This window comes from Anastrepha obliqua, chromosome 2 (assembly GCF_027943255.1).
Source record: "Anastrepha obliqua isolate idAnaObli1 chromosome 2, idAnaObli1_1.0, whole genome shotgun sequence".
Lineage (NCBI taxonomy): Eukaryota > Metazoa > Arthropoda > Insecta > Diptera > Tephritidae > Anastrepha > Anastrepha obliqua.
This window is the reverse complement of record NC_072893.1, coordinates 110155097-110171029: the sequence shown is the minus strand read 5'-3', so window position 1 is coordinate 110171029 and position 15933 is coordinate 110155097. Positions and strand designations below refer to the sequence as shown.

The following is a 15933-nucleotide window of genomic DNA, read 5'->3' as shown; positions in this document are numbered from 1 at the left end:
GTGATATGCAGCGAGAAAATGGTCCGTCAGTACTCCAACCAATATTTTACATTCCTTGCTTGGGAGAGATTATTTTGGCAATGTGTGGAACTGTGGGAGAACAAGGCTTCGCTATGCAAGTTAATGAAATAATTTTGAAAAGCTTTCCAAATTCAATAAGATGCGATGGTTTTAGTTAAAGAAGTGCAAATGACTTGACTATTTTAGTGTGTCAAAACATTTTCTTGACAAACTGTATAAATACTATACGAGGTGTGTTCAAAAAGTATTGCAAATTTTAAATTTTCGCAGGTTACATATATTCGAATTTCGATTTTTTTGTGGCGATATGTTGGTACTTATGTCTCTCACTCATGCCGACGAGTTTGGCCATTTTAAATGTTCAGTTAATTGTTGGTAGCTGCTTTGCTTGCACGTGTTTCGGCTCGCCTTCGATTTGTATCTATTCAAAAAGATGAATCAAAGAACCTGTATCAAATTTTGTGTGAAAAACGAAATTTAGTGCGCGGATGCATTTCGAATGTTGACTGTGTCATACGGAGAAGCTACTTTGGACCAAAGCAACGTTTATCGGTGGTACAAAATGTTCTCAGAAGGCCGAGAAGATGTGAACGACGAAAAGCGTGCCGGTGTGCCGGACGCCCGAGCACTTCAACAACAGGCGAAAAAATTGATGAAGGGAAGAAAATGGTATTGGCCAATCGTTAAATCACCGTTAGAGAAGTTGCTGAGGTCCTAGACATATCGATTGGCTCGTGCCATTCGATTTTTTCAATGATTTGGGCATGAAACGGGTCGCCGCAAAATTCGTACCAAAACAGCTCAATTTCGACTAAAAGCAGCATCGCATGAACATAGCTAATGAGATGTTGGACTCTGTCCGCGACGACCCAAATTTGCTTCAGAGGGTCATAACTGGTGACGAATCGTGGATTTATGGTTATGACGTGGAAACCAAAGCTCAATCATCTGAATAGAAGCTGCCGCACGAACCAAACCGAAAAAAGCGCACCAAGTTCGGTCGAATGTAAAAGTTTTGCTTTCCGTTTTCTTCGATTGCAGGGGCGTTGAGCATCATGAGTTCTTGCCACAGGGTAAAACGGTCAATAAGGAATATTACCTACAAGTTGTGCGCAATTTGTGAGAAGCAATCCGCCCCAGAAACGCCCGGATTTGTGGAAGAACAAAAATTGTTTTTCGACATTTAATAATTTGAATGACAGAAAATCAATCAGTCGGTAGACAAAAAAAACAAAAACAAAAACAGATCAGTTTGGCAAACAAACCAGCAAATCGCCAGACCAAAGGCAAATCAGCTATTCTTATGCTATGGGCAAAAAGTAAGGTGAATTTGGTTGTAAAATGAAAAATCTTTATTTATTTTTGGAAATCAATTTCATCCCCTTCAAAATAATCCCCTCTCGATGAAATACACTTATGCCAACGATTTTTCCAATCCCCGAAACATGCCAAATAGTCCATTTCCGGTATACCCATCAGCACCTTCTTCGATTCAGCTTTTATCTCCTCAATCGACTCGAAACGCGTTCCCCGGAGTGGTCTTGTGAGTTTTGGGAATAGCCAGAAGTCACACGGAGCCAAGTCAGGCGAATACGGTGGTTACGGAACGATATGCGTGGAATTTTTGGCGAAATGGTCACGAAGAACGAGTGCAGTGTGAGACGGTGCATTCTCGTGATGCAAAAACCAAGAGTTGTTGGCCCATAATTTTGGTTTTTTTGGACGAATTGCTTCATGTAAACGACGCATAACGCTCAAAAAATATTCCTTATTAACAGTTTGGCCAGGTGGAAGGAATTCATAGTGCACCACACCACGAAAATCGAAAAAAACTGTCATTATGACTTTTATTTTTGAACGACTTTGACGTGCTCTTTTCGGTCTGGCCTCGCCTTTAGCACGATACGAGTATTCGCTTGATTGGTCGGTTGTTTCAGGGTCGTAAGCATAAATCCAAGTCTCATCTCCCGTAATGATGCATTTGAGCTTGTCCTGATAGTCTGAAAGCATTGTTTCACACACATCAACGCGACGACTTTTTTCCAAGAAATTGAGAGTTTTCGGTACCAAACGAGATTTGACTCTTCGTAGGCCCAAATGGTCTTTCAAAATGGTTTTCACAAATCCTTCTGATATTCCGATCATATCAGTAAGGTGTTTAACAGTCAACCGACGATTTTTGAGCACTAACTCCTTCACTTTATTGACGTGTTTGTCATCTGTTGACGTCGATGGTCGTCCGGAGCGCTCCAAGTCATCAACACGTTCTCCCGACCCTCTTTGAAGTCTTTGTACCACTTATAAACATTTTTCTGCGACATGGTCGAATCACCAAATGCCTTCTGCAACATGCTAAACGTTTCCGCAGCCGAAATTTCATTCCGCAAATAAAATTTGATGGCACTGCTCTGCTCAATGAAATCAGTCAGTGTAAAAATCGAAAAATGCACTCTTGGTCGTTTGGTAAATACAAGCGTAAATATATTACTGATAATGACATTCACATAAAAGTTGGTCCAGATGTTATTAACAGTGCTGTCAACTCACGAAAAAAATATATTAACTAGAGCGAAATTTTAATCCCGCGAAGTTTGACAAATAAATTCACCTTACTTTTTGCCCACAGTAGTATATGAATACGCTTGGGTTATGAAAAATTAATTAATTAAGAATTATCAATTTCTGCGAAGGCTATTTTGAATTCTCCGTCTTAATTCCTTTTCCTCCCTGATGGGACATAGGGCCGCTACAAAACGCTTCCAATGGTCGTGATGCTTCGCGATGACTTTGACTTCTTTGAAAGATTTCCCTGAAACCTTAAGTTCTTTCTCGAGAGTTCTCTTCCAAGTGCATTTAGGGCGTTCATTTTTTCTACTGCCTTGCGGGTTCCAAACGAGTGCTTACCTGCATATTTCTATAGGATCATTTCGAAGAGTTTGGCCAATCCACCCCCACTTTCTCTCTGCTTTATTTCAACTGCTTACAATTCGCCCAAAGCTCTCTGTTGATGATTGTTCTGGGCCACCAAACCCGCAATAAACGTCTTAAACACTTGTTGACAAAAACTTGCAGCTTATTTGCAAGCAAACCTGTCATAAGCCAAGTCTGAATTACAATCAAAGTAAAAAAATGTACATATTCCTTAGCAACACAATGGACCCTATAGGTGTAAGTGAGATCTTTTTACAGATCAGGTAGCACTACCTAACCTATCCTAGTAGCAAGAATTTAAAATAGTTTACGTATCTGCGCATAATTCTTTCTTCTTTTTATCTAAGTTCATGGATTTGTGTATTCTTCATTCTTACACAATAAATTGTGTATTTAGATTAGCCTCTTGTCATTTTAAGGATATTTCATTTTTTTCTAAACGTTTCACTTAAATGATTGCTTTAGTAAACGCATTAAACGCAAACCCCAATCTCAGCATTTATAAATTTTTGCCTTTTTTGTTTTTAAATTATGTTTTTTAACATTTTCAAATTTATGAGTGTTCATTCTCAGCATTTGATAAAATATTTTTTTTAAATAATTTGTGTCTGATTTTTTTAACATTTTCAAATTTACGAGTATATTACATGCAAGGCAAAAACAAAAAAATCAGCATATACGGCTTGTGAATGTACTGAATGCCAAATACTAATTCATATTTATTAATTAAAATTTACTAACAGCTGCTACAATACCATATTTGCTATTTACTACTATCACCATTCATATTTATTATTATTGTTTTTTTTTGTTATTTCACGTTCTTTTAATATCAATAATATATAGATATTGATGAACACAAAGAAAAAGTATGTTCGGTTAGAGAAAAAAGAGTAACAATCAGCGTTTCTGCAAATTAAGTTCCTAGGGCTTTTCAATGCAATAATAAATATTTTATAAAATTATCCAGTATTATATGTAAACGTGTAAAAGTACATATTTTCGCTCCATCTATTGTGCCACTCTTTCTCTATATCTCTCTCTCTCTTTCTCTATTTGAAATTTTGAATAACACTTTCTTTTTATTGTTATTATTCCATTCACTCAGTACAATGAATATCTAATTTGAATTTCTTTTTTAACTTTTCGAATATGTAATTAAATTTATAAATCTCTATTTAACTGATTTTGTCTACTTAATTTGTTCTTGTAATTCTTCAGTTCATAATTAGATTAATTTACATAAATTTAAGAATGTCTCGTGATGAGTGGATAGTCGAAACATTATGTCATTTTAATTTTTTCGATGACATTAAATTAATATTTTAGTACTCATTTAAAATCTTGTGTCCATGTAAATATAAAAAAGCAAATAAACTAAAATATTTTATTTCAATCACTTTTTTGTACTTATTAAATGTTATTTTCATAAAAACTCAAATTATATATGGATTTTTTTCGGGATTAGCCTTTTGAAAAATCGGTAACTTTGTTGAAATAAATAATGACAGCCAAAATACCAAATGGCACAAATATACTTACTTGCTTAAATACTTAGTTCAAAACGTTGAAAATTTGCTGCAAATAAGAAATTCTCTAAATTGGTATCTTTTGAGATGGTCCTTGTGTACATTCGCTATGTTAAGTCAACTTCTGATCTAATCAATTTTATTATAAGAGATCTAATCTCTTATTTTTCTAATTTTTTTAATTTGATTTATTCACTACTTATTTGGTAAATTATGAGCTTTATTAGGCAAGTCAGGATCAGTTTTCACTCATTATAATTCCCATATGTGTATTTCAATTTTGTTTCATGGTTTTTAAATATTCCGTTAAACGCGCTTTTCTAAACATTTCTTTAGTTTTCGCTAGTGATGAATTTAAATATTAGCACTGCATATTTTTGATTGCAAATCATTGATTTTTTAGATAATTATACTAGTTCTGTTTGTCAGCCATATAAAACAAAAAAACGAAAATTAGCAAAAAAATTCTAAGCAATCTAATCGTTTAATTAAATTTTTTATTGTTTATAACTATTACTATCGTTTTTGAAATGTCATGCGGATCGCTGCCGCTCTTCTTTTTGGATTAACTCGATTCTACTCGTTACTTCGTACTCGAATTCGTTCGATTGGTGAATTATCCGAATCATTCAATGCTCAAAACCAAAACAATCAAACAATCAAACAAATCTTGCAATTCTAAAAGGATTTCGAGGTACTAAAAGTGTTATTATTTCATTTTTCTTAAAAACCAAAATATAAGTGAAGATAAATTTAAATAAAAAAAAAATAGACTACAAAACTAAAAACAAGCCACATTTACTCGTACAAAAATTAAATACATTTTTTTTTTATTTTCCTTTCGAATGAACAAAGTAGTCGTGAATATACCTATATTTCAAATTTATTTTCATTTTGTTTTGTTTTTGTTTTTGTTTTATGGTTATTTCGGTAAAGCCTAACATTCTACAAGTCAATTTAATGCCACCCGAAAACAGAATTGAAACTCAAAACGAAGCCTATCTTCAAAACACTCAATCACAGACACGCTTATTAAGTATTTGTAACTCACTACAATTTTCAAAAATTAGTATTGTGTGGATTTTTAAGTTGTTTTCCCACATACATATAAACAATTAGAAAACTTTTGGAGCATCGCATAAGAGCTAGCTACATTCGATTCTATACTAAATACTAATAAAACTATTGTTATGCCTTTTCTATTTATAATTTGTACTCCTTTTTTATTTAGTACCGTTTTTGCGAGCAAGGGCAATTTCTTCTTCATTGGCACCTTAGCATACAAAAGTTATCAAATGTAAAAAATATACATACCAGTTAACTAAGTATTTGTTGAAAAGCTGTTTAAATGTGCAAATGTTTTCTGACAATAAATGCACTCTATTCAATTTTTTAAGTTGCCGCTCAAAATTGTGTTATTTTATTCGCCCACCGATGATATCTGTACAACCAGTTGCCTTATTTGTTGTAACTAACTTTCATAAAAAAATAACCAAAATGAAAATTTTACAAACGTATTTTTGCTATCTTCTCACAATTCGCCACTTGAAAATTATGCTTCTGCATGCTCTTGAATAATATTTCCCATGACTTCGCATTTGAGCAATTTGTGTTGTTGTGCTTTAGATAAATTAGCTAGTCATTTCTTCTGGCAACATTTCCTTTCAATTGAATCATAGTTTGGGTTAGCGCTTTTGCGCTGCAAGGAGGTCGCACTTGGCGACAAAGCCGCTTAGCTTTCAATAAATATAATTTTAACTTGTTTATTGAGGCCCTTAGTTCCAACTAGGAACTACCGGAGAATGTGTAGTATTTTTTTAGTACCAAAGTCACGCAAACTAACTTGGATAACTGCATCGTTTTAAAGTCATTATGAACGAAGTTGCATAGGAAGCAGAAAGGATCAAGGCTGTATTTTTGAAGCTCATTTAAACTGCTGTAAGTTAACAGGCTGCAGGATCGATGTTCAGAGCAATTACTAGGACTGTCATTTCATTTGTCTCATAGAATTTTAGAATCTCAAATATGGCAAAGTTAATAAAATAGACAAACTTCTTAGCACCAAACGTGTTATAGAAAGTTATTTTGTCGGACTAAGTTTCAACGGAACAGGAGCAATAAATATACAATTTTTTAGCGCGCATATTACTTAGATCATCTTTTTAAGCGACTTGCAAGTATCTTCAGTTCTTTTGTATGATTTGTGAAGAGAAGTTATTTCACTCCAACCGCTCTTAAGGGGTTACATCTAGTTAGAAGCCCTGAAAAATGAGGTTTTTAAAAAAATTTTCCTGAGAAAACTTCTGAATTAATTGTTTTAAGCCTTTGTACACATATTATGGTAACTTTGAATAATATTTAAAAAAATTGTATTTGCAAGAATAACAGTTTTTATAGCTGCTACAGCAGATTTCCAGGAACCCCTCCAAAAAAAGACGTTTTACGGTGACCACTATATCTCCGAAGTGGATTATCTGAAATGAAAAAACCTAACGGATTTGATTAAAGTATTGTATATTCTTGTAATTAATCGAAGGAATAAGCAAAAAAAAGTTTATTGACAAAATGGCGGCTTCTCAAAAAAAAAAAAATCTATTTTTTGGAATAGTTTTGGCCTTAAATTGTGTATAAACAAAAAATGTTTATCGGTTTTAAAAAAGCTTCGATTAAGTACTAGAAAATATAGTTCAGAAGCCGGTGTAAAAATTTCAGACTAACCGGTTTAGCCGTTTCCGAGAAATCGTGGTCACCGACTTTCAAAACACAGTTTTGAGAAAAACAAGGTTAAAGTTTTAAAAGCTAATTTAAAGTGCTCTGACGCGTCGTTACATTTATGCGTATAACTTCAAAAATAATCTTTGGAATGACTTGAAATTTTCATAGTGCTTACTTAAATATATGTACATTACAAAAATGAAATAAAAAAAAAATCGATTTTTTGAAAATTCTAACTAGATGTGACCCCTTAAGAAAAACTTTTTGATTTTCACTCAATCACGGCGTACGTCGAATTGCGAAATATTAATTTTTTTTTTAATTTTATTGCATTGCTTGACCGGTGGCCAAAGAAGTCTAGTCCCCCTTTTTAGTTGAAACTTATCCTATAAAATTAAAAATTATAAATGCCTTAATTTTGTGAACAAATTTATTTAGTCAATTTTTCTGGGGGTAGCCTAATACGAGTACGAGTTTATCGTGCTTATAAAAATTCAAAATCGACATGTGCATCTTTTAGGTACTAATTTTAATAGGAAATTTTGTGGTATTCAAGTTTTTGGCTGATGTCACGTATTACATTGGCAGTTGTTATAAGGAAAGCATTCAATAGTCGAATCGAAATTTGATGAACAATTGGCGAATAAAATTCAGCTAATACATAAATTGACTTAATAGTTCACGCAATCAGAAGATCAGCAAGGAAGTAAAGTGACGTTACTACTTCAGGTAGGCTCGCTTACCTTTTTAGGATTCGGAATTTATTTACACTTCTGCAGGCCCGACGAGAGGGGGGGGGGATCGGGTACTTTTTCCCCCGGGCCCGGAGTTTTCAGAGGGACCCGGACTCGAGGCTCACTATAACATAATACGCATTTTGATAAATAAAAAAAATTTGAAGGGGCCCGCATCGCAAGTTTCCCCCGGGGCCCGAATACTCTCTTCACGGCCCTGCACTTCTGTGTTAACTTTTAGTGGTTTTACTACAAAATCAATTTAAATGAAGCGCGTAGTAATTAATTGCATAATTAGAAACTAAAATGAATCTGTACTTTTTTTACTGATGTTTTATTCTTTTTTTTCCCCCCAAAAAATCTTCAGTTACATTAAGGGGGGGGGGGGGGGGGGGGGGGGGGGGGTAAGGGATAAACGCTAAAAAAAACACTTTTTTCATGAATTTATTGTAGCGAAACGGTTCAAGTCAGTTTATTAAAAGTTATTGCAGATTATAAAGTAACATTTCAAGAATATTTGATAAAATTTTCGTGTAAAAATATTGCAAAATGAGCGAATGAGAGCACATTTACGTAGACGTCTTTTCAAAAATACATTTTGCAGTAGTCAGCATATCTCAGCGTAGAATCATCTGAAATCAAAAAAATCGAATAATTTAGTTAAAGTATGAGTTAAACTTCCCCCCAACGTTTACTTTGATGATTTATTTTCATTTTCAGCCATTTGGTAGTCGTTTGAAGTAAAAAGTGATTTTTGACGAAAAAATGCCGCCATTTTGTAGGTGTAAAACCACCTTAATATAAAAAAGAAATGGCGAAAAAAAACGTTGGGGGGAGGTTTTTTGTATGTAAAATATGTGTGCAAAATTTCAAAAGGATCGGTTGAGTAGTTTTTAAATGCCAATGACTACGCACTTTAAAAAAAAAAGGTTCGAGAAAACCGTGTTTAAAGTTTGTAACGGACTACGCGCGCAACTGCTGCGTCTCGGCAGATGTTTGAGGCGGCTCGGCTTTATGCTCTATAACTTAAAAAGTTTTGCTCGGATTGACTTAAAATTTTAACACGGTATTTTTGAAATGTTTTACTACAATAACATGCAAAAAAAAAAAATCGATTTTTATCCCTTACCCCCCCTTAAAGTTAAATCAATTATTTATTGAGAGAAGCAATTATCGTAAAAAGCACATCTGATACACAGGGTTGTCTACGTAGTATTTTTTCTTTTCTTTCCTGCTGGAAATCATGACAGAAAGTTAGTATCACAACCCTTACGGTTGAACAGAGTTGGAAAATATTGCAAACTTATTTCCAATATCCATGCTGAATAGCTCAAGCCTCATCATTTCTGACTAAGAGCATTTTCAACTGCCTCACCTCGAGCTCGCAGGTGATTTTCGAGAAGCCAATGCATCCTCCCAGCGTGACCGTTTGGTGCGTATCTTCAAGTAGTGGCATCATTGGCCCAATTTTCTTAGTTATAGCTGTTCGAAACGCAATTTCGCTAGCTCATCAGCGCCAAACTCGGTAACCTTGTTAACAACCGTCACGGCGATGTTTATTGGCCACCGCGTAGCCGTAATTTGAGGTCGTAAGACTTTATTTGGACCGATGTTATGCGCACAATCCGGCTGTATTAAAAGTACTGGAATCTTGGTATAATAATTGAAATGTTTACTCGTATTAAGAAAGTAAACCTTACGTTTAGTTGATTTGTGTTGAACTATTTAAGGAGTTGCGGATATGAAAGTGCGCAAACAATCAAGGTTGAATACTATTCTATAGCTACATAGTATCCTTAGTTCTTGCCTTTTTTTTTGCAATTGTTATCCACTCCACTTTGAAGCAAGCATTAAAATGAAGTAACGAAGCATTAACTGGCCCACCTCAAGTCCTTCTTTTCATTCTACTTGATTTGACAGCTTATAAACGTCGATCACCTTGGCAACTAAAAGGTGTGGGTGTGATTTGTATTTGATGTTAATGCACATTAAACGTAGTTTTCGGTATTAAAACTTTTAAATAGGCAATTTGGTTGATATTTCTTTTGACAAATTGCCCTTTATTATTTTATTGCATTACTATTAGAAACAAAATTATTTTTATGCTTTTAAGTATTTTCATATTTTTAGCACACGAAAAAAAGAGAAAATTTCGAACACAATATTTCAATGCAAAATTACAACTTCATGGCCAAATTAGAAACACACAGACATACAGTCAACAATTACAGAATTTAAGAAATGCATTCAATGAGGTGTGTAAGTGATAGCTTCCCTACAACAATCTCAGTGACCTATAACTGCTTTATTGCAACTGTGTAATGACAAATTCATACTCATCTTAAAACTGAATCAAAAAACGAAATTTTTAGAATTAGTGGTTTTTATTTTTTATAGAATATTGTAGAAACAATTTAAAATTTTGCGGAATATAAGTAAAAAAAAAATGTTATCAACAAAATTTGTGTTATTATTTTTGTTTATGCTTGTGTATTTAGTTTGTATAGAGAGTTTTAAGCAAGTAGATCGTAGTTGACATTAAGAAATTGATTTGAAACGTTTGACAAGTTATTTGCAAAACTCACTTTGTTCTTTATTTTTTACATGCTTCAGTTCAACCGAAAAGTATTCTTATCAAATTAACTAGAAAATAGTTTGCATTACTGAAAATGGTCGCTCTATCAAATTTTCCAATTTTTCTTTCTCTGAAACTATCTCTTAATTTTCAATTTATAAATCTGTAAGTTATTCTTTAATTGACATTTGAATTATAACCCATTTTACACAATATTAATTAAATATTTATTTATGAGTTGTTTAACAAATATTTAACAAGGTATGAATTGGAATACTCAAAAAGGACCGCCTGCATGCCGAGTTAATTAGTATATTTACAAGTGAAAATTTATACATATAGAGAACAAATTTTAACAACAAGTTCATGGTAATGGTGTTACATACTACTTTACAATATTGAGCTTCTAAAGATCCCCTCCATATACTCGTAATCACTTAAGCTTAACTCCCGCTTCCACATCCAGCTTTCCATCACTAATACGTTTCAGTTGAAATAAATGTTAAATACGTTTATCGACTAACACTTTCACTGCGTTGTAGGTTTGCTCTAACACCTACCCTTACATCGCTTTCAACGCCCTGTGATATGCTATGCTTCTCTACGGCTGTCTGTTTTTCTCACCTAAACGCAGTTAAGCAACTTATTGTTCACAAAAAAATCTTATAAAATAAAATGATAATAAATTTAATAACAATAATGGTAAATAAATTACTATTAGTGCCAATTATTTTTATAATTCCAAAAGAAGAATTAAAATAAAATAAATAATGGTATTAAATTAAAATTTTATTTTTGCTGTTAGCGTTAGCCACCACAATACAATACAACATAGCTTAGCCAATATGTAGCTACATAAGTATTAGCCATTGTACGTATTTTTTAGTTAAGACCATCTCACAAGTGCTAATTAGAATTCAATTAAACCTGTACTGTGATTAAAAAAGCAAAAACAACAATGAAACCTAACAATAATTACATACATTCGTTTTGAGTTTTCTTAACTTTCACTTGTGTTCCGTTTACTAACTTATTATTTTTCCTTAATGAAATTAAACTCATAAAATTTATAAAGTAACTGGATTTATCATTCGATAATTTTGCATAGCAATTTTAAATCTTTTCATTATGTCAATGATTTTTCCCTTTAATTTCATCTGGTTAATTTTTTATTTATTTTCTCTGTTTTCCGTATACAACAAATTTTTTACCTAATCACTTAACAAGAAACATACATGAATATTTATAATCGCTTTGCTCATGCCTTATATATTCACCTGCACGCCTACTGCCATGCCTCATGTCCGCGCTTAATACTCGTACCAAGGGCTGTGGTATTGCGAGTCTCTATGGCCAAATTATCGTTTGTTCACAAATTTATTGGTTTATTGGTAATCGCCTCTTGCTCTGCTTTTCAGTTGCTAAAATACGTATGTAAGCTTTTGCTTTTGCTTTGCTTTTGCTTTTGCTTTTGCTTTTGCTTTTGCTTTTGCTTTTGCTTTTGCTTTGCTTTGCTTTTGCTTTTGCTTTTGCTTTTGCTTTTACTTTTGCTTTGCTTTTGCTTCCACTTTCCCTTGTGCTTTTGATTTTGATTTAGCTTTCGCTTCAACCTTTGATATTTTGTGTATGTATGTATATGTACATGTATTCTTATATAACCGTATTTTAGTGTAGCCTCTGTGCTACTAGCTGTGCTTTTGCCAATGACTTTGCGGCGAGTTGAAATGTAGATAAGTAAACTGTGTACGAAGTCTCGCTTTTTTGTACTTATAGAGCGACAGTGGGTCTAACTCATTGGAAATACAAGAAACGGTTGTTTTTTGATTTTTGTTTTATATTACTTTTTAGTGACTTATTTTTGAAATTCTGCGTTTTACATATGTAGCAATAACACTGATCAGTATTTTAACTATGCATGCCCTATTTCTAAGCAAATAAATATATTCCACATAAGTACACAAACACATACCCAATTTCAAAAAAAAAAAATTAAAACTTCAGAAATAATTCAATACAGCTGAGCATCACTTATTTTTTACGTATTTAAAAACTTTGTAAATGGTCTGAAACATATTGTTTACCCTCGTTTCAGTTCTTTGTGCGTCTGGACCACATACGAAAATGCTTCACGCAGAAAGGTGGCGTTTTCGTTTTGGAAGAATACAGTAAGTACCATATTTTAGAGTAACATTTGCGAAGGAGTGACTATTTTAGCCATTTGCATTGAGATAGTTATAACTACAGTATATGTACAGAGTTTGATTGAAAAGTAATGAACCTTATTTTTTTTAAGCAGTTTTATTAAACCTTTTGGCTTATACAACTAATATTCTGCAAAATAGGACCCTTGAGCGTCAATACACCGCTGGTAGCGGTCCTTTCACTGCAGGAAACATTTTTTAAACTCATCCGCCGGAATCGCGTTCAATTCGGCTGTCACAGTTTTTTGGATCGCCTCGATGGAGTCGAAACGCCTCCCCTACAGCTTTCTTTTCAGGCGCGGGAACAAGAAGTAGTCCGGAGGGGACAGGTCTGGGCAGTAGGGAGGGTGGAGAAGCACCGGAACCCCCATCTTGGCCAATGCAGAGGTGCAGAGGAAGGCAGTGTGCGCCGGCGCATTGTCGTGATGAAGGGTCCAATTGTTGACGAGGTCGGACCGCATTTCAAGTTTTCCGGTCACGATTTCCCGCACATTGTAATAAGTTAAATTTAACTCTTCACTAATCTCACGTAGACTAGCACGACGGTCAATGTTCCAAAATTCACGAACCCGGTTCACATCTTCGTCTGTTTGCGTCGTCTAAGGCATTCCAGATCGCTGTTCGTCTTCGATGTCCTCTCGGCCTTCCTTGAACGACTTGTGCCATCGTTTTACCTGGGCCCTGGACAGAGATTGGTCCCCGTAAGCCTCCTTGAGTAGCCCAATGGTTTCGGTACTCGTTTTGTTTAGCTTTACGCAAAATTTGATCGAGTAACGTTGCTCCAACGATCGCTGCATTTTCGCCACTGCAAAATCCTAACGCACTTTTAAAACAGCTTTCACGCGCGGAGCGATGTTGACTGCACCGCTTTTGCCAGTGAACTGGTACCGGTTTCTAGTGGAAGGGGAAGGTCCAACGATCATTTTCCCCCACCAGCCGATTCGGTTGATCGCTTGGCAGACGCTCCGCGCGGGAAAGGCTCATTACTTTTCAATCAAACCCTGTATTATGTAGTTTCATCATCGAAATAAAGTGAAAAAAGTTTGAGCACATTTTACTGCACCAAATACATATTTATTTTATCTATTTGTGGAAAGCCGAATGGATTGGTGTGTGACTACCATTCGGAATTCAGAGGGAACGTAGGTTTGAAGCTCGGTGAAACACCAAAATTAAGAAAACGTTTTTTCTAATAGCGGTCGCCCCTCGGCAGGCAATGGCAAACCTCCGAGTGAATTTCTGCAATGAAAAAGCTCCTCATAAAAATATCTGCCGTTTGGAGCCGACTTGAAACTGTAGGTCCCTCCATTTGTGGAACAGCGTCAAGAAGCACACCCAATAACACCTTTAGCGGTAATTTCTAAAAATATCTTCTTACTCTTCTCATATTGGCGTTACAGTCCGGGGTGGACTCTTGTCTCCTTCACCATATGGTCTCCATTCTTCGCGACAGCCCGCTCTCGCTTCTCATCTTATGTGTGTCGCCTTCCACGGCTTGCAACCATCGTCGCCTTGGCCGGCCTCTGCTTCTGGCTCCAACAGGATTTGATTCTAAAACTTTTTTGGCCGCTATTTCGCTGATAATTTTTAGGGCGTGTCCCTACCACCGTAAGCTTTGAGTCTTTATAAATCGCATTACATTTCGTCCCGCGATTAAAATGCTGAGCTCGTGGTTATACCGTATATGGTACGTACCGTCTTCTAATCGTATAGGACCGAATATTTTGTATGAACACTTAGTTGATTGTAAATACATATGTATGAATATTTCTAAAAGATATAATGTTAGTAAAAAGATGTTAGATTAGATTGCGGGCTTGCTGTCCAGTATTCGTTCCATCTTCTGGGTGGTCGTCCTTGTGCCTTATAACATTTGGTTTAGCTTTCATAACTACTTTGGCTATTCTGTCAGAGTGCATTCTTGCAACATGATTTCGCCTTTCTTTTTTTATTTTCCTGGTGAATTTATTGATATCCTCGATTTCACAAAACTCGCAGATCTCGGCATTCGTTTTTCTAACGTACAGAGTGTGCCCGGCGATAGCATTTCAACAGTCAGCTCTCGCTTCTGAAGCTTACGTTAGTATTACGAGAAGTAATTTGGATTTTTTGATTCTTTTTTTTTATTTCTTTATTACTGGTTGTTAACGTTCCAAGGTATTTAAATTTAAGCGCCTGTTCAGTTGGTCTGTTATAAACGGTGAGTTTACATCGGGAGGATGTCTGGGTAATAACATAGATTTGGTTTTTTCAGCTAAAAGTATGAAATATGACAAGCCTGGGAAATTTTCACAAAAAAACAAAATGAAAGACAACTTTAAAGAGAGAAATTCGAAAATATACTTATACTTATATGTGTATGCCTTTGAAAAACTGCGTTTCAATTCACCAACCACAATGCGAGTAGTTGGGTTAGGTTAAACCGGCTAGCATTAAGCCACGCATAAACCTTTGATCCCCAGCGATACCAGTTGACTACTGACCTCTCTTAAGATTTAAGGTAGACATCGGGAGGATGCCAACGCCTTTAGTAAATCTGCGCAGCGCTGGAAGATCCATTTTTGAGATATCATAGAGAGCCTCAAAGTGTGGGGTTCCCAGGCATTTCGAGCGCGTTTTTGATAATGCCGGACAAATTCGCAGACGGTGCTTTACAGTTTCCTTTATATCCTCTCTGCATGATGATTTTTGATAACTTTTTTTGATAGTTTTATGCATTTTCATGCATAATTCCGATACATTTTTTACACAGCATAAAATAAGAGCTTGTAATTTCTGTATACTTAGCAAAACAATTTGTTTTTTACTAGGAAACAAAGGAGATACATTTTCTAATTTTTATTTTAATATATAATATTTACCCGTGCCGTGAACTTTTCGAAAATTATCGTTGAGTTTCAATGGAAAAACGCACTCTCCCGTAAATTTGGCACCCTATTACTATAACTATTTGCCAGAGCGCCGACTGGGGGCGCAGAGTACCGAAACAAATAAATTCCATTGGGATCGATTCCTGGCTTTGAGCTTTATTTACGGCCATGTCAGCGAGTCGTCAGCTCTCGTGATTTCATCGTACGAGCTTCGTCTCCAAGATCCTTTGGGTCTACCTATATGGCGGGAGGCTTGTGGATTCCAATCTAAGGACATTCTGTTGATGCCAGTCGCAAATTTTCGCAGATTATGATCAATCCATCTCCATTTACGCTCGCAATTCCAGGTTGACCTCG

The 15933-nt window shown here is 35.1% G+C and overlaps 1 protein-coding gene across 1 annotated transcript in view; it reads left to right on the top strand.

Annotated features, from left to right (window-relative positions):
• Positions 1-15933, top strand: part of LOC129238828 (MAP kinase-activating death domain protein) — a 69597-nt gene that overhangs the window by 41048 nt on the left and 12616 nt on the right. The window contains exons 20-21 of the mRNA XM_054874021.1: positions 5167-5175; positions 12598-12670. Coding sequence (XP_054729996.1) covers positions 5167-5175; positions 12598-12670 — 82 coding nt within the window. The remainder of the gene's footprint in view (positions 1-5166; positions 5176-12597; positions 12671-15933) is intronic.